The 24,617-nt window shown below is 43.8% G+C and overlaps 2 protein-coding genes across 7 annotated transcripts in view; one reads left to right on the plus strand and one right to left on the minus strand.

Annotated features, from left to right (window-relative positions):
• Positions 1–10,076, minus strand: part of VTI1A (vesicle transport through interaction with t-SNAREs 1A) — a 734,144-nt gene extending 724,068 nt beyond the window's left edge. For 2 of the 4 annotated variants that reach the window (XM_089653080.1, XM_089653079.1), the window contains exons 1-2: positions 9,754–10,068; positions 8,263–8,321 (exon numbers count right to left, since the gene is read on the minus strand). In XM_089653080.1, coding sequence (XP_089509206.1) covers positions 8,263–8,321; positions 9,754–9,847 — 153 coding nt within the window. In that variant the 5' untranslated portion in view covers positions 9,848–10,068. Of the gene's footprint in view, positions 1–8,262; positions 8,322–9,753 lie in introns of all 4 variants that reach the window. The other 2 variants (XM_089653082.1, XM_089653081.1) reach the window with 2 other exon arrangements.
• A 179-nt stretch (positions 10,077–10,255) lies between these two features.
• Positions 10,256–24,617, plus strand: part of ZDHHC6 (zDHHC palmitoyltransferase 6) — a 108,767-nt gene continuing 94,405 nt past the window's right edge. For 2 of the 3 annotated variants that reach the window (XM_089653086.1, XM_089653084.1), the window contains exons 1-3: positions 10,256–10,339; positions 18,201–18,570; positions 23,696–23,787. In XM_089653086.1, coding sequence (XP_089509212.1) covers positions 18,304–18,570; positions 23,696–23,787 — 359 coding nt within the window. In that variant the 5' untranslated portion in view covers positions 10,256–10,339; positions 18,201–18,303. Of the gene's footprint in view, positions 10,366–18,200; positions 18,571–23,695; positions 23,788–24,617 lie in introns of all 3 variants that reach the window. The other variant, XM_089653085.1, reaches the window with a different exon arrangement.

Below are 24,617 nucleotides of genomic sequence, written 5' to 3' on the forward strand. Positions count from 1 at the left end.
TTTGGGAGGAGGACACAATGCAGTTTGCACTGGAAATTGATGCTATTGGCTGTAATTGACAGTTTGCCGAGCTGTCAGTTGCAAAGTCTGGCCCGCCCACCCCCCACCTCACAGGACTCACTGAAAGCCCACTGGCAGCAGAGGACAATGGTATGCTGTGCAGAAGAGGCTCACCCACGCGCCTACAGCCGTACACAGTGTTCATAAAGGCACAGGGTTTGGGGCTGATAGGAAGGTCTGAAGTGCATGCCTTGGGGTTGAACATGGTTTATGTATGCTCCAGTTATTCACTTTTTGCACTTTAGATGTACCTCTAATGGGAAGGTAAACTCATCAATAATTATCTAATATACAGTATCTCACAAAAGTGAGTCCACCCCCCCCCCCCCCTCACATTTTTGTAAATATTTGATTCTATCTTTTCATGTGACAACACTGAAGAAATGACACTTTGCTACAATGTGACGTAGTCAGTGTACAGCTTGTATAACATGTAAATTTGCTGTCTCCTCAAAATAACTCAACACACAGCCATTAATGTCTAAACCCCTGGCAACAAAAGTGAGTCCACCCCTAAGTGACAAGGTCCAAATTGGGCCCAATTAGCCATTTTCCCTCCCCAGTGTCATGTGACTCGTTAGTGTTACAAGGTCTAAGGTGTGAATGGGGAGCAGGAGTGTTAAATTTGGTGTTATCGCTCTCACTCTCTCATACTGGTCACCGGAAGTTCAACATGGCACCTCATGGCAAATACCTCTCTGAGAATCTGAAAAAAAGAATTGTTGCTCTACATAAAGATGGCCGAGGCTATAAGAAGATTGCCAAGACCCTGAAATTGAGCGGCAGCACGGTGGCCAAGGCCATATTGTGATTTTAGTGCTGCACCTTTTCTATATAAATAAATAAATACAGTGCCTTGAAAAAGAACTCATATCCCTTAAAATTTTCCATATTTTGTCATGTTACAATCAAAAAAGTAAATGTATTTTATTGGAATTTTATGTGATAGACCAACACAAAGTGGCACATAATTGTGAAGTGGAAGAAAAAAAATGATAAATGATTTTCAAAATATTTTTACCAATAAATATCTGAAAAGTGTGGTGTGCATTTGTATTCAACCCCTTTACTCTGATACCCCTAACTAAAATCTAGTGGAAACAATTGCCTTCAGAAGTCAGTTAATTAGTAAACAAAGTCCACCTGTGTGTAATTTAACCTCAGTATAAATACAGCGGTTCTGTGAGGCCCTCAGAGGTTTGTTAGAGAACATTAGTGAACAAACAGCATCATGAAGGTCAAGGAGCAAACCAGACAGCTCAGGGATAAAGTAGTGGAGAAGTTTAAAGAAGGGTTAGGAAGTAAAAAAAATCCCAAGCTTTGAACATCTTTACAAGGCAAAGCTTTTTTTCAAGGCACTGTAAATAAGGTGACAATGAATAAAATATTAACCCCCTAACCCAAACCCTAATCCCAACACCTAACCTCTAACACCTTAACCGAACACAAAAATAAATAAATAATATTAATAACAATTATTATTATTGTTATTAATAATTATTTTATTATTATTATTATTATTATTATTATTAACAATAATAATAAATGAATAAACAGAAAATTGTAAATAAAAGCTGATGGAAAAGCTAAAAAAGCTGAAAACCTAACAACAAACGATGAAACAGATGATATTTTTCTCTTTTGGCTATAAAAAAAAGCCAAAGCTTAAAAACACTTTAAAAACGTTGCACAAAAACGCTGAGAAAAGCACATACAAAGCAGAACAAAATGCCTGGAAAAAAACGCTCAAAAACGCGACGCTAAGGCGTGAGTGCAGCCTTAGCGTTCTATTTATAAAACAATGTACATAACTATGGATCCAGTGAATGACATGTACATTTGTTCTGTCAAAACTGGACAAAAACAGTCCTAGGTGATCAATATTCTTCAATTATGGGCTATAGTAACCTGGCCACTAGATGAAAAAAAGAGTGCAGGAAATACAGACATCTTTGCCACAAGAGATACGACGAGTTCCTCAACCCTTTTTTTCAGTCAAGGCACTCTTTAAAATGATGCAAAGTCTCGAGGCACCCCATTCTAAAATATTCTAAATATTTAACAAACCAAAAGGAAGCAAATCAGAATTCTGCTGATCTCAGACCAGAGGCAGACTTTGATTGGTCAATATGGATTACCGCAATAAGAACTCTTTATTGACTTAAAGCGGAGCTCCACCCAAAAGGGGAAGTTCTGCTTTAAGGACTGCTCCCCATTAAGGATTGGCACCTTTGGGAGGGGGTACCCGAATTTGACAGGTACCCGCTCTCACTTCCGGTCCGATCGCCTAGGCCAGTGGTGGGCAACCTTTTTTTTCAACTGAGCCAAATCTCGCCAAAACCACGATTGAAATTTATTTTGAGAGCCACATTTTTAAAACTGAAAATACATCCCCCATATAGTAATTCATCCCCCATAGTAATTCATCCCCCATATAGTAATTCATCCCCCATAGTAATTAATCCCCCATATAGTAATTCATCTCCCATAGTAATTAATCCCCCATATAGTAATTCATCCCCCATATTAATTCATCCCCCATATAGTAATTCATCCCCCATATTAATTCATCCCCCATATAGTAATTCATCCCCCATATAGTAATTCATCCCCCATATTAATTCATCCCCCATATTAATTCATCCCCCATATAGTAATTCATCCCCCATATTAATTCATCCCCCATATAGTACTTCATCCCCCATAGTAATTCATCCCCCATAGTAATTCATCCCCCATAGTAATTCATCCCCCATATAGTAATTCATCCCCCATATAGTAATTCATCCCCCATATAGTAATTCATCCCCCATATAGTAATTCATAGTAATTCATTATAGTAAATATAGTAATTCATCCCCCATAGTAATTCATCCCCCATATAGTAATTCATCCCCCATATAGTAATTCATCCCCCATATAGTAATTCATCCCCCATAGTAATTCATCCCCCATATAGTAATTCATCCCCCATAGTAATTCATCCCCCCTATAGTAATTCATCCCCCCTATTGTGTCAATTCACTTACCTTTGCTCCGCGCGTTCCTCTCGCCGTGTTCCCGCGCCGTTCAGGGCGGACTGTGAGAGGAGAGGAGTTCGTCACGCTGCCCCGCCTACATCCTGGCTGCCCCGCCTACATCCTGACAGCCAATGTTTGCCACGCTCCGCGGGCCGGATTAAAAGGTCCGCCGGGCCGTAGTTTGCCCATTGCTGGGCTAGCTGCAGAGTCCTGACTTTTGGGGCGGCCGCCCGAGAGGAGGGAGAGGAGCGGGCGCCCGGCACACAGAAGAGCCGCATTAAAGTGCGTAAAGAGCCGCATGTGGCTCGCGAGCCGCGGCTTGCCGACCACTGGCCTAGGCGATCAAAAGCGGAAGTTGTCCTCCTTCCCTCCCTGTAGTCTTTTGGGACATGTGTCCCAGAAGACTACAGGACCATTCATGAAGCGCAGCGCTACTCGCGCATGCGCAGTGGGTACCCAGCTGTGAAGCCGCAAGCTATCACAGCCGGGTGCCCACACTGAAGATGCCGGACTCATGGAATCCAGGACGGCCGGTGAAACGGGCTGCGGGGGACACACCACGGGACCGATGGGCAGGTAAGTGGCTGTTTTTTTTTAAAGTCAGCAGCTACAGATTTTGTAGCTGCTGACTTATTTTTTGCCAGGGTGAGTGGAACTCCGCTTTAAGCTCTTTGTAGGATTATCTAACAATCTGGAACAGATATGCGTTCACTTTTGTGATGCTGTCACTTTTCATGCTGTATAGATAGTTCCTGAGTGAAGTCTCGGGGGGGGGGGGGGGGTTAGTTTAGAGTATCAAGAACAGCTGTGAGAACAATGACAGGGCAGCATATGGAGCAATGATGCAACAAAAGGTGACAGATGAGACAAAGCCACCCACACAGCACATCACATCACCGCCAGACACCTAAAAGGCACAGGCACTATCTAGGTTTCATTTAACAAACGTACAGTATGTATACTTAAAGTAGAACTATAGGCAATTTTTTTTTCATTGTGAATAAAGTAAGGGAAGGTTATAACCCCTGTCAGATTTTTATTGCCATTTGTGACCCATGGCAGAGATTTATCTTCACTTCCTGTCCCATAACCAAAACAGGAAGTGAGAGGAAATCCCTGCAAATTAAGGGCTCATGTACACTGCAGCTGATAAACGGACGTTCAGGAGCAGTTGTGCGTTTTTTTTTCAGCAGCCCCTGAACTGTCCCTATTGTTCTCCTATGTGTCCATGTACACATCATCGTTTACAGGCAGTTGAGTTTACAGTCGTTTTTTTGAACGCACCAAACTTGCAGCGTTTCAAACAGCAAACGCTTGTAAACGCGGCTAATCACATTTATAAGCGTTTTCGTTTAGAAGTGTTTTTTAACTGTTCTATGTCCAGATGCTGTCCAGAGCCTTTTTCCATCATCAGAAATGCATGCAAAGCGTTTTCCATGTATTCAAATGGACCCGATACACCAGCTCAGTCAGTTGCAGGTTTCGCGTGAAGGAAACAATAATAGAACGTGCCGCATTATGCTCATGATGGGATCCATAGTAAATACAACCAGAAAAGACAGGTCATCTCAACACATACTGCTCTCTCTGCTTCTGCTCTCTCTATTTCTCTCAAAATGTCTGAAATAGTTATTTTTTTATATTTTTCTGGACATTTTAGAAGGTCTCCTGAAGTTATCTTTAAAAAACGCTTCTAAACGCAAACGCACATAAACGCGGTATGCAAACACAGCTCAACTGACTTTTTTTATCCTACGTTTTCCAGCAGTCAGTTTCCATCGTTCAGAAGAGTTTTCCAAACGTCCCGTGTACATGAGCCCTAAGGGAATTCCTCATCACCAGAATTAGTGGAAGATTTCCACTCTATTACTTTTCTGGGGACAACCTAAATTTGGGGATTTTCTTTTACTTTCAATGATAACGGTAAACAGGACGAATAGAGACAGTGAATCTCCCTAACAGGGGCACAGACAGCAATAAAAACCTGACAGATGTTCTAATCGCTCTCCATTCTATCCAAAACTTAAAAAAAAAAAGTATTGCCTTTAGTTATACTTTAAAGCTGAAGCGTAACCTGCTCATATGTTCCCTTCCCTGGTTCCTCCCTGCCCCACATCAACGTACTACTGAAGTATCACTTCATTATCATTACATACCTTATTTTAAACCCAGCAACATCATTACTGGGTCTCTGTCCTTCTCTATGCAATGCATGCAGACCACGACTGGGGGAGGAGCTAGCAAGGGGCTGTACATAGCTTCCTGAAAACATCACAGCACCCTGACTCAGTACTCCTCTTAAGAGACTTCATTCCCGATACAAGCAGTGGATTGGCTCTTGGTGGATATTATTTTAGAGGAGTGGGAGTTCCTAGGCAGGCTGTATTTGCATGCAGACCACTTTAGCTAATGCCCACAAGTCATGCTGGGCCTCAGTAATTGAAAGAAAGTTTTTGTAAAGTTTTTTTGTTTTTTTTAAATAACAAACATACTTACCTGTAGTAATGGTTTTGTACAGAACAGCCCCGATCCAATCTCTTCTTAGGTCTCCTATTAGTGTTCTGCCCCCCCCCACCGAGTGACACCATAGCAAGCCGCTTGCTGTGGGGCACTCATAGCAAAACAGAGAGAGTGCAGCTTATCCCCGCCCCCTGCTCTCTCCTCACTGGCTGTGATTGACAGCAGTGGGAGCCAATGGCTCCTGCTGCTGCATCTATGCCAATGAGAAGGGAGAGTTGCTGCTCTCAAGCACATTGCTGGATCGAGAGTGAGCTTAGGTATTAGGGGGACTAAGGGGGTGCTGCGCACTTGTCTACCATGCGATCCGGTTGCAGTGCATTTTAAAAAGTAGTGCATGTACTGCCTTTGGTGCCGTGTAATTTCAGCCCATGTAAAATGAGTGATCTGAAATCGCACTGCACAGAACTGCATAGGAACCGCACAGCATTCCTCTGCAATTCACATGCAGTTTCTGGTGTGATCCAGCACTAACAGTGGTTAGGACAGTGAAGGGGTCAGGAGCAGAAAATGCAAAGTACAGAAATCAATACATCAGTAATAAGTAATCTAGAGTGCAGAGATCAGAAGTAATAATGTAAAGTGCAAAGGTCAGTAAGAAGTGATGCAGATTGTACAGGTCAGTGATATAGTACACACAGGTCAAAAAGCAGTAATGCAGAGCGCAGAGGTTAGTAGGTAGTAATGGAGAGACCAGAGGTACGTAGGCCAGTACTGCAGAGTGCAAAGCTCAGAAGATAGTAGTGCAGAGGTCAGTAGGTAGTAGTGCAGAGTGCAGAGGTCAGTAGGTAGTAGTGCAGAGTGCAGAGGTCAGTAGGTAGTAGTGCAGATTGTAGAGGTCAGTAGGTAGTAGTGCAGAGGTCAGTAGGTAGTAGTGCAGAGGTCAGTAGGTAGTAGTGCAGAGGTCAGTAGGTAGTAGTGCAGATTGTAGAGGTCAGTAGGTAGTAGTGCAGAGGTTAGTAGGTAGTAGTGCAGAGGTCAGTAGGTAGTAGTGCAGATTGTAGAGGTCAGTAGGTAGTAGTGCAGAGGTCAGTAGGTAGTAGTGCAGAGTGTAGAGGTCAGTAGGTAGTAGTGCAGAGTGCACAGGTCAGTAGGTAGTAGTGCAAAGTGCACAGGTCAGTAAGTAGTAGTGCAGAGTGCACAGGTCAGTAGGTAGTAGTGCAGAGTGTAGAGGTCAGTAGGTAGTAGCGCAGAGTGCACAGGTCAGTAGGTAGTAGTGCAGAGTGTAGAGGTCAGTAGGTAGTAGTGCAGAGTGTAGAGGTCAGTAGGTAGTAGTGCAGAGTGCACAGGTCAGTAGGTAATAATGCAGAGTACAGAGGTCAGTAGGTAATAATGCAGAGTGCACAGGTCAGTAGGTAGTAGTGCAGAGTACAGAGGTCAGTAAGTAGTAGTGCAGAGTGTAGAGGTGAGCAGGTAATAATGCAGAGTGCAGAGGTCAGAAGGTAGTAGTGCAGAGGTCAGTAGGTAGTAGTGCAGATTGTAGAGATCAGTAGGTAGTAGTGCAGAGGTCAGTAGGTAGTAGTGCAGAGGTCAGAGGTCAGTAGGTAGTAGTGCAGATTGTAGAGGTCAGTAGGTAGTAGTGCAGATTGTAGAGGTCAGTAGGTAGTAGTGCAGATTGTAGAGGTCAGTAGGTAGTAGTGTAGAGGTCAGTAGGTAGTAGTGCAGAGGTCAGTAGGTAGTAGTGCAGATTGTAGAGGTCAGTAGGTAGTAGTGCAGAGTGCACAGGTCAGTAGGTAATAGTGCAGAGGTCAGTAGGTAGTAGTGCAGAGGTCAGTAGGTAGTAGTGCAGAGGTCAGTAGGTAGTAGTGCAGAGGTCAGTAGGTAGCAGTGCAGAGGTCAGTAGGTAGTAGTGCAGATTGTAGAGGTCAGTAGGTAGTAGTGTAGAGGTCAGTAGGTAGTAGTGCAGAGGTCAGTAGGTAGTAGTGCAGAGTGCAGAGGTCAGTAGGTAGTAGTGCAGAGGTCAGTAGGTAGTAGTACAGAGGTCAGTAGGTAGTAGTACAGAGGTCAGTAGGCAGTAGTGCAGAGGTCAGTAGGTAGTAGTGCAGAATGCAGAGGTCAGTAGGTAGTAGTGCAGATTGTAGAGGTCAGTAGGTAGTAGTGTAGAGGTCAGTAGGTAGTAGTGCAGAGTGCAGAGGTCAGTAGGTAGTAGTGCAGATTGTAGAGGTCAGTAGGTAGTAGTGTAGAGGTCAGTAGGTAGTAGTGCAGATTGTAGAGGTCAGTAGGTAGTAGTGTAGAGGTCAGTAGGTAGTAGTGCACAGTGCAGAGGTCAGTAGGTAGTAGTGTAGAGGTCAGTAGGTAGTAGTGTAGAGGTCAGTAGGTAGTAGTGCAGAGGTCAGTAGGTAGTAGTGTAGAGGTCAGTAGGTAGTAGTGTAGAGGTCAGTAGGTAGTAGTGCACAGTGCAGAGGTCAGTAGGTAGTAGTGCAGAGGTCAGTAGGTAGTAGTGTAGAGGTCAGTAGGTAGTAGTGTAGAGGTCAGTAGGTAGTAGTGCACAGTGCAGAGGTCAGTAGGTAGTAGTGCAGAGGTCAGTAGGTAGTAGTGCAGAGGTCAGTAGGTAGTAGTGTAGAGGTCAGTAGGATTTCTTTTAATATTTCTTTAGTGTTGGGTTATCCTCCCTCCCTTTCTGTCTATCCAATCCTGACAACACACAGACAGACAGAACACTTACCAGCTCTTTGGCCTCATCCAGCTGCTTCTCCACATTCATCACCATCTGCTTCTTCTCCTCTACAACATCCACAGAAATCACCTCATCAGTGTCACCGTACCATCTACACCCAATCCCCCCCCCCCCCACTCACAGTCCCCTCCGTGTCTGCATTCCTTTCAGTCAGTATCACCTCAAGTCAATATCCCCTCCTCTTTTGTCAACACCCCCATCCCAGCAAGTTTTCACTCCCCCAAGTGTCCCCCCCATTCAGTGTCCTCCTCTAGTGAGTGTCCCATACATATTTGCCGCCCCCCCCCAAATGTCCCGCCCATTCAGTGCCACCCTCTAGTTAGTGTCCTCCTCGTCAGTGTCTCCCTCTGGTCAGAGCCTCCCCCAGACGGTTGTGTCTTCCTCTAGTCAGTATCCTCCTTTATTCGGTACTTCCCCTGCTCAGTGCCCCCCCCCAATTAGTGTCACCCTCTAGTCAGTGCCCCCCATTCAGTGTCTCCCCTAGTTAGTGTCCCCCTCTGGTTGGTGTCCCCCCTAGTTAGTGTCCCCCCGGTCAGTGCCCCCCTAGTTAGTGTCCCCCCTCGTCAGTGTCTCCGCTAGTTAGTGTCCCTCCCTGGTTGGTGACCCCCCCAATTAGTGTCCACCTTAGCCAGTGTCTCCCCTGGTCAGTGTTCCTCCTAGTTAGTGTCCCCCCAGGTTGGTGCCCCCCCTAGTTAGTGTTACCCCCCCCCGGTTGGTGTCCTTCCTTGGTTGGTGTCCCCCCCCCGTTGGTGTCCTTCCTTGGTTGGTGTCCCCCCCGGTTGGTGTCCCTCCTTGGTTGGTGTCCACCCTAGTTAGTGTCCCCCCCCCGGTTGGTGTCCTTCCTTGGTTGGTGTCCCCCTAGTTAGTGTCCTTAGTGTCCCCCTCAGTCGGTGTCCACTCTAGTCAGTCTCCCCCCCTTAGTGTCCCCCCAGGCAGTGTTCCCCTAGTGCCCCCCCGGTCGGTGCCCACTTTAGTAAATGTCCCCCCTGGTTGGTCTCTTCCCTAGTCTGTGTCCCCCCAGGTTGGTTTCCCCTCTAGTTAGTGTCCCCCCCGGTTGGTGTCCCTCCTTGGTTGGTGTCCCCCCTAGTTAATGTCCTTAGTGTCCCCCTCAGTCGGTGTCCACTCTAGTCAGTCTCCCCCCCCCCTTAGTGTCCCCCCAGGCAGTGTTCCCCTAGTGCCCCCCCTGGTCGGTGCCCCCTTTAGTAAATGTCCCCCCGGTTGGTGTCTTCCCTAGTCTGTGTCCCCCCAGGTTGGTGTCCCCTCTAGTTAGTGCCCCCCCCCGGGTCAATGCCCACCCTAGTCAGTGCCTCCTCTGGTTGGTGACCCCCCACCAGTCGATGTCCACCCTAGTCAGTGTACCCTCCCGGTCAGTGTCTCCCCTAGTGTCCCCCCAGTCGGTGTCCCCCCCCCTTCTCTCAGTGCTCCCTCTCTAGTCTGTGCCCCCTCCCCCCCCCCCCGTTCAGTGCGCCCCCTCCTCACCCCCGGACAGTTTGGGGATCTTCCCGATGCGGTTGGTGATGTCGGCGGTGAGGACCCCATAATCCTGTTCGTATCCCTGGAAATCGGCGGACATGGTTCTCGGGACAGTTCAAAGTAGCAGTGACAGCCGGAAGTTTCCTGTACAACCACTTCCGCCGCCGGTCCGTCACAGATCAGATCTCCCCGGCGCCCTTAGCAACCAAAACTTCCTTGGCGACCTGCGATTCTCTGATTGGCTGGGCTGAATACGTGATGCTCAGGGGCAGGGCCGGAGTTAGTCACTTGACTCGTTCCAATTTAGATATCACACGACGCTAACACTGAAGGCGCCGGTAGCGCCGTGTCCGTTCCAGAATTGTTTCCGGACATTCTCCGGCTCTGACACATAACCCCGAGTGTGAGGGAAAATCGTCATAGCTAGGGGAGTCATGATGGGTGGGCGGGACTCCTAGGATAGGACGTCACTTCAGGGTATAGTTCGGGGCCGGGCTGGAGATGGGCTGTCTCTGTGTCTGGTGGGGAGGGATTGGTGGTTGCACAACCCGGAAGTGAGCGGGAGAAGGTGCTGGAGGTGCTGTGCAGGGAGGTGAGAGGATGGAATCTCAGTACATTGTAAGGTGTTCCTGGGCTATACATGAATGAAAAGAGGGTGTTACGTGGGAGAGGACTGCTGGGTGGGGGTCAGGATATAAAGGGGGGTTGTGTTATGGGGAGGGAGGGGTGTTCTAATGATGTAGAGGGGTATAGTGGGGTTAGGAGGGTGTTGTAATGATATAGAGGGGTGTTTATAATAATATAGGGGTGTTATGGGGAGGAAGGGGTGTTTATTATAACAGAGGGGTGTTATGGGGAGGGAGGGTGTTATAAGGATATAGAGCGGTGTTTATAATAACAGAGGGGTGTTATGGGGAGGAAGGGGTGTTTATTATAATAGAGGGGTGTTATGGGGAGGGAGGGGTGTTTATTATAATAGAGGGGTGTTATGGGGAGGAAGGGGTGTTTATTATAACAGAGGGGTGTTATGGGGAGGGAGGGGTGGTATGATATAGAGGGGTGTTATAAGGGTATAGTGGGGAGCGACGGGTGTTTATAAAAATAGAGGGGTGTTATGGGGAAGGAGGGAGAGATGTTATAATAATAGAGGGGTGTTTATAATGATAGAAGGGTGTTATGGGAAGGGAGGGGTGTTTATAATAATAGAAGGGTGTTATGGGGAGGGACGGGTGTTTATAATGATATAGTGGGGAGGGAGGAGTGTTTATAATAAAATGGTGTTATGGGGAGGGAGGGGTGTTAGAAGGCTTTAGAGGGGTATAGTGGGGAGGGAGGGGGTGTTATAATAATATAGAGGCGTGGGGTGGTATAATGATGTAGTGGGGAGGGAGGGGTGTTTATAATAGTAGAGGGGTGTTATGGGGAGGGAGGGGTGTTATAAGGATATAGTGGGGAGGGAGGAGTGCTTATAATAATACAGGGGTGTTATAAGACTACAGAGGGGTGTTATGGGGAGGGATGTTATAATAATAGAGCGGTGTTATGGGGAGGGAGGGGTGTTATAATGATATAGTGGGGAGGGAGGGGTGTTATAATGTTATAGAGGCGTGTTATGGGGAGGGATATTATAATAATAGAAGGGTGTTATGGGGAGGGAGGGGTGTTATAATGATATAGAGGGGTATAGTGGGGAGGGGTGTTATAATAATAGAGAGGTGTTATGGGGAGGGAGGGGTGGTATAATGATATAGAGGGGTGTTATGGGGAGGGAGGGGTGGTATAATGATATAGAAGGGTGTTATGGGGAGGGAGGGATGATATAGAGGGGTGTTATGGGGAGGGAGGGATGATATAGAGGGGTGTTATGGGGAGGGGTGGTATAATGATATAGAGGGGTGTTATGGGGAGGGAGGGGTGGTATAATGATATAGAGGGGTGTTATGGGGAGGGAGGGGTGGTATAATGATATAGAGGGGTGTTATGGGGAGGGAGGGGTGGTATAATGATATAGAGGGGTGTTATGGGGAGGGAGGGGTGGTATAATGATATAGAGGGGTGTTATGGGGAGGGAGGGGTGGTATAATGATATAGAGGGGTAATATGGGGTTGGGAGGGTGTAGGATTGAGGGGACTGGAGGAGGGATGTTTTTGGGGTTATGTCGGGAAGCAAGGCAGTTACTACAATAATATGAAGGGTTAGAGGAGTGTTATGGGGTATTTGGGGGGGGGGGGGGTAATTGGAGGGGTATTAAAGCAATGTGTTTGAAGGGTGGTGAAATATGGGACATTAGGAGGGGTATCAGAGTGATGTGTATGAAGGGTGGAGGTATTAGGAGAGGGATATTGTATGTATGAAGGGAGGATGGGATGGGAAGAGTACTATGTAGATGGGATTAATTGGATGGATTTTGCTTGCTCTGAATGTCCTTGATGGTAAGGTGACCCCTGTGCCCTCCTCTGAGTGTTGTAGTGATCACATCCTGTATATAGTGTACACATTGGAGTATTGTAAGAACCTGTTTCCTTGGCTGGTTTGTGAAGCCCCATCAGAGGCCACTGGCTGTGCGGGGTTTGTATTTATGGAGACAATACAATGTTTCCATCATAGATCCCGACCCAGAAAATCCACACCTGCAATGTGATTGCTATGGATGTTTTCTGTGCATGTTGTATTTAATTTGTTGCAGTCTTAGGTCAGCTAGAAATATTTCAGGCATGTAATGGAGGCGTTCTATAATTTGTATTAATTTGGGTGTGATTTGTTATTTCTTGTAATCTAGGGTGTTGCCAAATGTCTTCTCTTTCTCCTAAACCAGATATACAAGTATATTTTCTTTCTATAGAGAACTATGAGCCATCAGCCATATCATCTGTACACCATCAGACGGCTACATGTTTACATTGTAGACCCAGAAAGAGTGATAAAATATACAAATATAAAAGCTTTCTTTTCCAGTTTTCCCATTTTCATTTTATACTTTCAGTGACTCTCAATGTCCCAATGGAATAGAGAAAATTAAAAAAGAACCTAGAGCGATGTTAACCATTCTCTAAAAACAGCTTTCTATATTTCAGTGTAACTAAAGGCTATTTTGTTTTTGATTTTGGATAGAGTAAAGGAGGGTTATAACACCTGTCAGGTTTTTTTTTCTTTTTGCAATGTATGTCCCCAGAGGAGATTTCCCTTGACTTCCTATTCCATAGCCAAAACCTGCAGTGAAAGGAAATCCCTTCAAAGTGATCAGAACTAGTGTCCCCATGAGAAGATTTCCCCGCTATTACTGTTCTGATGTCAACCCAAAATTTGGGATTGTACAGTGATGGAGCAGCAGTTGATTGATGAGCTCAACTTTTCTGGTCGCTGTGTTCTCTCATTTTGTTAGTTTGACCATCATTAGAACATTTCAAGTTCATGCTTTCTGCATCTCATTGACCAACCTCAGGGATGAGCAATTCATATTGCCCGACGCCTAGGACATGCAGTTCCGGGCGCCGGGCAGGCAGTTTTTTTGGGGTTGTTTTCTGTGCATTTTCATCGGTCAGATGGAAGCATTTGGGTGGCAGTGCTACCTCCCGATTGCTTCCACAGTGCCAGCCACTGCCCGCTATATGTCCTGGGTTCCGCTTGCCATCTGCGGGCCCAGGACTGGTTCAGTGGGTGCCGGCAGTATGCCAGGATGCGGTATAGAGGAGGGAGGAGAGCGGGCACTTACGCACCCTTCCCCTTCTTGTCCTGACCCAGAAGTGATGTGACGTCACTTCTGGGTTCCTGTTGACAGATTCCCGGGCATCGAGGCCGGGAAAGAATGTAATGTGGTGCGATGTGCACTGCATTACATTCAGTGTAGTACAGGGGAGACATGCAGGGTCTTTTAGACCATGGATGTCTTAAAAAAAGAACCTGTCACCAAAAATCATCACATAGGGGATATAAGTCCCCTATGTGATGAAAAAAAGTAAGTAAAGACAAGTAAAAAATATATATTTTTTAAATTTTTAAACAATGTAAGTTGCACACAAGCATATAATCCCCCCCCCCCCAATTTTTCAAGGCCCCCCCACATATGTGCGCACGTACAAACGTAAAAGCACACACATAATATGCGCCTACACATGAAAACGACGATTGCGCTACACATGTTACATATTGCTGCGCACACCAGGATGAGAGCAATAATTCTAGCACTAGACCTCCTCCGTAACGCTAAACTGATGACCTATAAGGGGCTTTAAAAGCGTCACCTATAGAAAATATAGGGTAATGAAGTTTGTTGCCCTTTCACGAGCACACGCAAATTGAAAGTTTGACAAGTTTGATATCTATTTACTCAATGCAACCTCATCTTTTATATTTTACAAAAAAATTGGATGATTTATTGTTTTTTGCGCCCTAAAATTAACTTAAGTGTATTTTTGTACTGAAATTTTACATTTTCCAGACCTTTGTGATAATATCGTGTCACGTAAAAAATTGGAACTACCGCTATTTTATTCTCTAGGATCTCTGATTTGAGAAAATATATAATGTTTTGGAGTTTTGTGTAATTTTCAGGCCTTACATAATTTTTTAAATGTGTGCAAAAAACGCAAAAACGGCTCTGGCAGCGAAAGGGATAAAGGATAAGCTTGACACTCCCCTTTCCTGACGAGCAGCCAATCGGTGCTCATTACACTGCAAGGTCTTTCTCCTCCCTGCTAGTCCCCGGGTGCGGTGCTGGAGACAGACAGGGAGGAGGAGATAAACAGCGCAATGTTCAAAATGTTAAACGTTTAAGTCACCATTAAGCCCCTTTTGTTTTTAAAAGCCCCAGACATTACTTAAAGCAGATTTTAAATACTGTTTTGGTTAAAAAAAAAAAAATATATCAGGACAAGTAGATTGTCATGAGGGACAAGTAGAGTGGAGCACTGATTTAGTCCCTGGACAAGTAGTTTTTTTAAAAAAAAATGTACCCACCCCTGTAGGTTGATTCTTCTCTCTAACTTAAAGTGGTTCTAAAGGTTCAATTTTTTTTTTCATTAAAATAACAAACATGTTATACTTACCTGCTTTGTGCAGTGGTTTTGCATAGAGCAGCCCCGATCTTTCTCTTCTTGGGTCCCCTACTGCTGCTTCTGGTCCCTCCCCCTTGCCAAGTGCCTCCATAGCAAGCTACCTGCTCTAGGGGAACTCTTGCATACTCGCTCCCAAGCCGACTGTGTCTGTGTATGTGCATCATTTGTTAGACATGCATTTCTTTTGAATTTTTTGTTTCTATTCTGTCTCTCAGTGTTACAATACACCTACCATTCAATTTTTAGACTGAACATTTCTTTGTGAGTGGGCAAACATTCAAAATCAGCAGGGGATCAAATACTTATTTCCTTCACTGTATATCTAAACTCAAGAAGAAATATATATTATTATACAGGATTTATATAGCGCCAACAGTTTGCTCAGTGCTGTACAATATAACGGGAGACAATACAGCAACAATATATAATAATTTCTTTAAAAATCATACAATGTGATTTCCTGAATTTTTTTTTTAATTCTGTCTCTCAGAGTGGGAATGCACCTACAATGTGAATGTCAGACCCCTCCATGATTTCTAAGTGGGAGAACTTGCAAAATCGCAGGGTGTTCACACTGTAGGTATGTATGTATGTATGTATGTATATATATATATATATATGTGTATATATACACATACACACACACACACAGATACAGTGAAGGAGATAAGTATTGATCCTCTGCTGATTTTGAATTGAGTTTGCCCACTCACAAAGAAATGAACACTCTAAAAATTGAATGTTCGGTGTATTGTAATTGTATTGTTCGGTGTAAGAAATGCATGTCTAACAAATGATGCACTGATTTGCATGTTCATGAGGGAAATAAGTATTTGATCCCCTATCATTCAGCAGGATTTCTTGCTACCAGGTGTCTTTCATACAGGTGATCACATAACAGTCACGATACCTCGGGCGCCCAAAGCATCCGGGTACCGGTAAAACAGAAATCCGGTGGACACAGCAATCACGGGAACTTCACGCCCCAGCGGTTGCACCAGTCGACACATATTTAGGTTGCTGAGTCTGGCTATGCAGTAAAAGTACTGTGAGCGGGACGGCAAGTGGTTAATGCAACTGCAATTGTTTACGGAACCAGTTTATTGTTCTTAATATAGAAAGGTGAAACGGGAAGAGTTCTAGTTGACTCAACTCCTAAATCTGTTGCGGGTATTTTTCAAAGATGTATTTGCTCATATTACATTGTTATATTCAAATAAATAAGAACTATTAAAACAAGACATTTGCTTGTAGCTCACCAGTTTGGCTTCTTATGCTGCTTCTCACTCTCCCAGTCTGAGTGCTGCTTTACAAGAGATTGCAAAAGGAAGATGCCAAGTCCCAAGATGCCAAAAAAAAAAAGAAAAACTGATGGGTTAAAATCAGTTCTCACTTTATCCAAAATTACTGGCTTTACATGCAGTTTAAAGTGACTCTTTCATGGGAATAAGAATTAAAACAAAAATCACCTGAAGAAGACACTTTAAACATGCCTATCCTGGTCCCAATTGTAGAATCTTCTCCCTTTTGCTCAGCAAAGCTGCCCAAATAATCTTCATATCCAAAACATTTTTCAGTTGTGACCAACACAAGCATATCCCACATATTTTCGGTTTCCCACTTATCCATATGTCATTGCAGGGCAGACCGTAATAGGGGCTAGCAGGAGGAATTCTATGAGTTCAGCCATCTGCCACATGTCAAAGTGCATCAGATGTGAAGGTTCTCCAGGCAGTGTAAGCTCGGCAACGGAACAAAAATTATGCAAACCGACACCGAGAAAGGAAAGTTTATCCATACATGTTTTGATTTCCCGTTTCAATCCCACATCTACATCAAACAGCATGGATGGAGGAATCTCCTCTACCTTCTGTTGTATTCAAGCAGCTGCAACACCCATTATTATTATTATTATACAGGATTTATATAGCACCAACAGTTTGCTCAGCTCTTCACAATATAACGGGAGACAATACAGCAACAATACAGTTCAATACAAGAGGGATTTGAGGGCCCTGCTCCTTGGAGCTTACAATCTAGGAGGGAGGGGCTAGTGGTACAAAAGGTAGTAACTGTGGGGGATGAACTTGTTGGAAGAGTAGAAGATTCCAGTATTATCTGAGGGCAGGATAGGCTTCCCTGAATAGATAGGTTTTCAGAGATCGCCTAAAAGTGAGCAGAGTAGGTGATAGTCTGATAAATTGGGGTAGAGTGTTCCAGAGGATGGGGGAAGCTCTGGAGAAGTCCTGGAGACGAGCATGGGAGGAGGAGACAAGGGAGCTAGAGAGTAGGAGGTCATGGTTGCCTAAATACCCAAATAGTGAGTGCATCTGATTATATGCAGCCATTATTTAACTGAGACATTCCACTCAGCTCAGTGATTTTTTTTGTTTTATATTCACTTTTGTTGAGCCAGGTGGTACCAACCAATCACTGCTTGAATTTGGGACAACAGGAATTGGCCAAAAGCCAAGTCAAGTATGGCTAGGCACTTTCACACTGATCAGTAGTTCTTCCGTTTTTGCGTTGAAAAGCGCATGACCATTAAATCACATGGAACTCTTCACACTGGTTAGTTGCAGGTCTGTTGCCTTTTTCAAAGTCCTGCAAGCTGCATTTTTGTGCGGCAAAAAAAACCACACCAAAAACTCACCTTCCTAAATAAATAGAAAATGCAATAAAAAAGTGCGGCAAAAATGCAACCGGTTTTTGTGCATTTTTGAGTCACATGCCCTTTTTTCACAGGTGTATAACGCGCTGAAAAGGTTTTTGTAACAGAGCAATGTGAAAGTAGTCTTCCAGTAGAACTAAAGGGAATTTTTGTTTTTCATTTTGGTTACAGAATGGAAGAATATAACACCTGTCAGTTTATTTTTTGCCATCTGTGTCCTATTGGGGAGATTTCCCTTCACTTCCTGTCCTGTTGCCAAAACAGGAAGTGAGATGAAATCCCTAAAAAATTAGGGGTTCCCTGCTTGTCACAATACTAGTATCCCAATTGGAACAATTACCCTTTATTACTCTTCTGGGGACAACTCAAAATTTGGCGTTCACTCTTGGAGGTAATGGTAAACATAACAAATCGAGAGGGTGTATCTCGCTAACTGGAGCACAGACAGCAGTAAAAACCTGTCAGGTGTTCTAATCCCTCTCCACGCTATCCAGAATCAAAAAAATATACTAGACCAGGGCCAGATATCCAAAGGACAGCATATTAATACTCATGCTATTTTTTTTTTTATACAGTGGAGAGCCACCAGTGATTCATAATATGTAAAGTGTGTTTATTGTTCTGTGGATGCACTGTTTGCGTCTCTGTATTTGTTGGGTCTTCGGTGGAAAGGAAATTGAAAAAACTTTAAAGTAAAACTAAAGGTAAAACCATTTTTTTTTTGCAGGTGCAATCCTCTCTCCCGAAGGTATGGAAGGTCAAAGTGAGCACCTGAGGGTGTCAGAAAGGAGGCCGCAGCTCTCGTAATAAAAGCCGCCATTTTGGGAAACATGGCTGCCCTGGACTTTTTGATCAGTTTTGAAAACCTGCGGGAACTGCGGAGGCTGTGTCATTGGGGCCCCATCATCGCCTTGGGAGTCATCATCATCTGTTCTATTGTGGCAGTCTTAGACTCCATCCTGTGGTACTGGCCCCTCGATACCCCAGGGGGGAGTATTAACTTCTTGACGCTTATTAACTGGACTGTTATGATTCTGTACAATTATTTCAATGCAATGTTCATTGGACCTGGGTTTGTTCCTCTGGGATGGAAACCGGTAAGCACAGCAAGCTTCTTTCGTCTTCTGTGTCCTAAAGAATCTGAGGATCTTCAAATCCTGGATCCTACAGTCTACATAAATCCTTTTGCAGGAAAGTCAGAAGTCCTTGGCAGCATCTTTGTTCTGTGTTAGCGATTCAGAGTATTGAAGTGAGAGGATCAGCATGACCACCAGGCAACTATGATTTGCAAGAATCAAATGTCAGCAATTGCAACCTCCATGTTTATTTCTGTATAGACTTCCTTTAATATGAGCGCCTGCAAGGCAAAGCAACAGGTTTGCTCCCCTCTCCAGAAGTACTTTCCTTTCCATCTCTCTACTGCACCCCAGTACTTAGGTTAGGGTGGAGCATGTGACAGTGTTAGTGTTTTGATGATTGGCTTAGCACTGTCACATGGTAGAGACTTGAGATGTCAGTCCTATGTAAGCTCATACTATAGGGTCATAGAGCTTACACTAGGATTTCCTCTTTCCTCCCAGAACAAAATTGTGTTTGGGTTAAGGAAGAGTTGATGTGCAAATGGGCAGGGGGCTTTAAAATTGAATCTGTTGCTTTGCTTTAAGGTCTTGTTCACACTTGACTAAATTTCTAACTCTTACCAAACACTCCGATAGCTTTAGTATGGACTTTAGACCGGCTTTAATGAGCTTTAGTAAGGGCATTAGACAGGCTTTAATGAGCTTTAGTAAGGGCGTTAGACAGGCTTTAATGAGCTTTAGTATGGGCCTTAGACCGGCTTTAATGAGCTTTAGTATGGGCCTTAGACCGGCTTTAATGAGCTTTAGTATGGGCCTTAGACCGGCTTTAATGAGCTTTAGTATGGGCGTTAGACTGGCTTTTTTACAAGCGTTAAAAATGCTCCCCAAAAGCCCTATGTGCAGTTTTGACGCGTTTCATAAGCGTTTGACAAGTGTTGAAACCACACCACAAACTAAATAAACTAATGCTATTACCTCTACAAATGCCCTACAAAAACGTCTGCCAGTGCATTTGAGGAGAGTCACCATAGACATGAATGGGAGGCGTTTGAAAGACATGAGGCTTCAGTTTTGAAGCGACACTAACACTTCATGTTTTGATTATGTGAGCAGCACTGTGTGTTGCCCATAGTATCACTTGCATTGGCATGTGAGGAGCGTTAAAACCGCCCCTCCAACACCTGTTTTCAATGCCATTGTGAACTAGGCCTAACGGGTTAGTTCACCTTTTCAGAAGAAAGGAAAAGGTGAACTAACAATCTACATCCTCCACACACCCCCGACTCCACTGTACTTCTGCGGGTGATGATTTGTCAGTGTGCATGCAGTAAGTGTTGTATTCTGGGGATCTGAAATCCCTACTCTTCTTTCCCTTCTATCTGCAGGGCCTCCAGGATGGATCAAAGTATTTCTCTATGCCAGTAATGGTCATTGAGAATCGCTGTGACCCATCCCGGAAGCCCTGCAGGAAGAAGGGGAAGAAGGTTAGGTATTTTAAATGCCCAGACTGCTGCACTGGCTGCATGGGCTCTGATAGCTTATCATCCATGGAGGTAAGTACAGCAGGGACCTGTGGGGGTAGTTGGGTTGTATGTGGTTCAGCGAGCGCTAACAGGCGACAGCAGCTGATACACTAAAAAGGGAAACCATAAAACCTTCAATAGAATATGAATGTAAGTAGTGCAGCGCTAGAAATGAAATATAAGAATAGGCCAATAATGTATAAAAAAAAGCACAAATATATAGCAAATATTAAAGCAACACAGTATGTCCTTAAGAAATTATAGCAATGGTGGAGCGGTATGAAACACCTTCACTAATATTGTAGTATAACACACAGTGCATATGATAGTCCAGAATAACTAATGGTAGTGAAACCACGATATGACTGAAAATGGTGACTTGGTAAAATCCCAGTGATAACTGTGATCCGGTGCCGTGCAGGAATAATAGGTAAATTGCACACTCACCAGAGGCGCAATTTAACTGTGAATGTAGGGTGTTCACCTTTTTCTGAAAAGCTGAACTGTAATATATAACTAAAGGTAAAACATATGCACAGTCCCAGGCCACTTTATTAGGTACACCTGTTCAATTGCTTGGTAACGTGCTAATCAGCCAATCACATGGTGGCAACTCAATGCACTTAGGCATGTAGGAGTGGTGAAGACGACTTGCTGAAGTTGAAACCGAGCATCAGAATGGGGAAGAAAGGGGATATAAGTGACTTTGAACTTGGCATGGTTGTTGGTGCCAGACAGGCTGGTCTGAGTATATCAAAAACTGCTGATCTGCTGAGATTTTCATGCACAATCATCTCTAGGGTTTGCAGAGAATGGTCCGAAAAAGAGAATATATCCAGTGATCGGCAGTTGTGTGGAGGAAAATGCCTCGTTGATGTCAGAGGAGAATGGGCAGACTGGTTGCTGCGACATTCAAATGGTAGGGTCAGAATTTGGCATACACAACATGAAAGCATGGATCCATCCTGCCTTGTATCAATGGTTCAGGCTGGTGGTGTAAAGGTGTGGGGGAGATTTTCTTGGCACTAGCAAGGTGTACCTAATAAAGTGGCCGGTGAGTGTGTGTATGTGTGTATATATGTATGTATATATATATATATATATATATATATATATATATATATATATATACACACACACACAATATATACTTTTTTTTTGGATGGACTGGCGAGGGATTAGAAACCCTCTCAGGTGTTTTTTTTTGTTTTTTGTTTTTTTTGCTATCTGTGTTACTGTTAGGGAGATTCGCCCTCTATGTTTGTCCTGATTCCCATAATCACCAAAATTGAAAGGAAATGTCCCAATTTTGAGTTGTCACTAGAACAGAAATAGAGGGGAAGTCTTTCACTGGGAAACTAGTAAACTAGTTGTGGTGACTACCAGGGATTCCCTCATTGTGCAGGGCTTTCCCCTTACTGCTTTGACTATGGCACAGAAAATGAAAGGAAATCTCCCCAATGGAACACAGACGGCAAAAAAAACTGACAGGGGTTATAACCCTCCCACAAGCATTCCACACTTCAGGAAGTGTTGGATGTGAATATTCTTCAGGTAGCCTTAAGTCTTGTATAGGGATGAGATCAGCCATGTTCAGACATTAACTCGAACCTGCCCATACTATCCCTTTGGGAAGCTGTCAAAGCGAACAGCCAGTTATTGGCAACAGAGGTATTCCCTGCCCCGCAACCACATGTAAGCAGGGGGTGTGTATTCCTGCTGGTGCGGGGCAGGGAATGCCCATGATTGGCTGTCCGCTTTAACAGCTTCCCAGCCAGCTAGGTTGTGTGGGTTCAGACTTGTGTCTGAACACACCCAAGCTCATCCCTGGTCTTAAAGAGGAGACTGAAGAAACAAACAGCAGAAAGTATAAAATTCTTCCTTTGCAGGCCTTGTATTACATTTTTTAAAACCTTGACAGTGGCGCTTTAAAGTGTGTTTTTATTGTGTATTTTCTGAGTGTGTGTATGCAGTTATGCATTTATAACACACTAAAATGCAGCAAGTAGGCTTTCATAAAGCAGTAGTAAACTGCCACAAAAATAACAAAAAAAAAATCAGGGTCCCTACATGTTTAAGTCATAATCTAGTATGCCCCACATACTAGCACATTAGGACAGACTTACCTGGACACGGAGCCTTCCAGCGCAGCACTTCCACTTTCGGTCACGGTCCATGGACTCTGGCTCTATGAATGGCCGAGGCCGTGTTGATGTCACTCCCTGGCCCCAGCATGGAGCTCTGAAGGTATGGCACAGGTATAACAACCCTTCACAGCGCATGCGCCAGTGACGTCATCTTCTGTTTAGGAGATCTTCACTGTATCTACAGGTGAGCCTTATTACAGGCTTGTGAAATAAATGGAAATACCATAAACAGCGCTCTCAACCCTCAAATAAAATTAAATTGAAAAAATAACAAATGTATATATGAATAAAAAAAAAAAAATATATATATATATATATATATATTGTGTGTGTGTGTGTATATATATTGTGTGTGTGTGTATGTATGTGTGTATATATATATATATATAGTGTGTGTGTGTATATATATTGTGTGTGTATGTATATACATTGTGTGTGTGTATGTATATATGTGTATATATGTATATATATATATATATATATATATATATATATATATATTTATTTATTTTTTTATTTGAAGGTTGAGAACGCTGTTTATGATATTTCCATTTATCTCACACACTGTTCAATTTTATTTTAAATAGCAGCTCCAATTATTTAAAATTTGATGTTTTTTCACATCAATGTGGAGCGATGTTGTAGGCCATTTGATGGATTGATTTATACTATTGATATCATATCCATTTTTTTTCCTTATACATGGAATTTTATACTTATTACAGGCTTACCTGTAGGTACAAGTTAAAAAGTGGACTTTACTTCCACTGTAACAGACACACCATGCTAGAACACACAGATTAGCGATGTACCTTTAAAAACATGCTATGGAGCTTTTAGTAACAGCTGATTATGGGGGAAAAAAACATTTTTTTTACGTAATTTCCATAAAGCGTGTTCATATTGCCACATATCTGTCCCTCAGCCCTGATATAAGCAGTGGGCTGGCTCTTGGGAGGAGTGCATGTAGACCACACTAGGTAACACCTACACGTGATGCTGAGCCTCCATGATTGAAAGAATGGAAATCTAATAAGAGGCAGGCTGGGAAGGAAAGTGCTAAATGGTGCCAGATGTCCTCCAGCCAGGAAATGAGGTGGGCTCTATCTGACTTGCTGCGGATTCTATTGCACATTGTGAGAAGCTCACAGTGTGCATTGAAATCAAGGTAAGCTATTCTTAGTCCAGGAGAGGAGCCGGTACAACTGTGGCAAACTGAAGGAAAGGCTGGAAGTCAGATTTAAATGACTCCAAACCATGTTTCCAGTTCTTTTAAATAAAAATAAATCAGGAAATCTGGTCCTTTCCGACGATGGAGATTTTTTTTCCCAGATTCAGAAATAGGAAGCTCCGTTTTTGTTTTTTTTACCGTATGGCACTTGGTGTTCTGTTCTGTCATGTATGTCTGTAAGAAGAAAAAAAAAAAGGGAACAAAAAGTTTAAAGTGTCGTCTGTCTTGCTGTCTGTCTGAAGGAAAGATCTCAGGACTGCAACTTTCTCCAGTATTGCAAGGTGTGCGAAGGATTCAAATCACCGCGCTCCCATCACTGCCGAAAATGCAACAGGTATGCAGGTTTATTTTGTTACTTTAACCCTTTAAAACAGAACGACAGGCAAATGAACCTCTTGCAGTTACTGTAGCATACAACAGAACTCAGACTGGGAGAGGGAGAAGCAGCACAAGAAGCCATGCAAGGCACACTGAAAAATGTGCTAACAAACATGCTGATAGGAGGAGAGAAGAGTGTGACAGCGATGAGCTCATCTGTGCTGCTTCTCCTTTTCATTGTCCAGTGGCAGGTTGTGGGAAGGACAAGAAAAATAAGGTCTCCTGCCAGACAGGACTGTAGTTTGTGGCAGACCTGTGTAAATTTCAGGACTGGATGGGCAAATGCTAATCTTTTGACAAGTAAAACAGCTTATTTATATGTTTTCATTTCTGTATTTGGCTTTTTGCCTGCAGTTCAGCTTTTAGAGTTCAGTAATGGTAGAACGTTGCCTTGGTGAGGTGGGATATGAGACCTCAAGAGGGAATTCTGCTCTTTACTGGATTCGGGCTTGAAATTGAGCATTTGAAGATGCATATTTGTTGTAACCAATTAGTCTGTCACAGCCACTGTCGCAGTAGTTGCTCAGAGCCAAAAAACAGCAATTCCCAGCTGTTGATGACTGTCAGTTGACAGCGATTTGATGTTGCCTTTTCCCGCTGACAAAAAAATGGTCTACTCCACGCATCAAATCGCAGTGAGAGATTGACTTGTATAGAGCACTTTGTAATGTCCAATAAAGAAAACCTTCCAATAGTTAGTTTTTGTCCAGAATCCCCACTCACAAGGAGATTCATGACACTGCACAGTACTTGATGGCTATGCTGTGATATTTTTGTCGTGTTTTG

The sequence above is a fragment of the Staurois parvus genome, unplaced genomic scaffold, assembly GCF_062004578.1.
Source record: "Staurois parvus isolate SC_StPar_1 unplaced genomic scaffold, SC_StPar_1.0 ptg000697l, whole genome shotgun sequence".
Lineage (NCBI taxonomy): Eukaryota > Metazoa > Chordata > Amphibia > Anura > Ranidae > Staurois > Staurois parvus.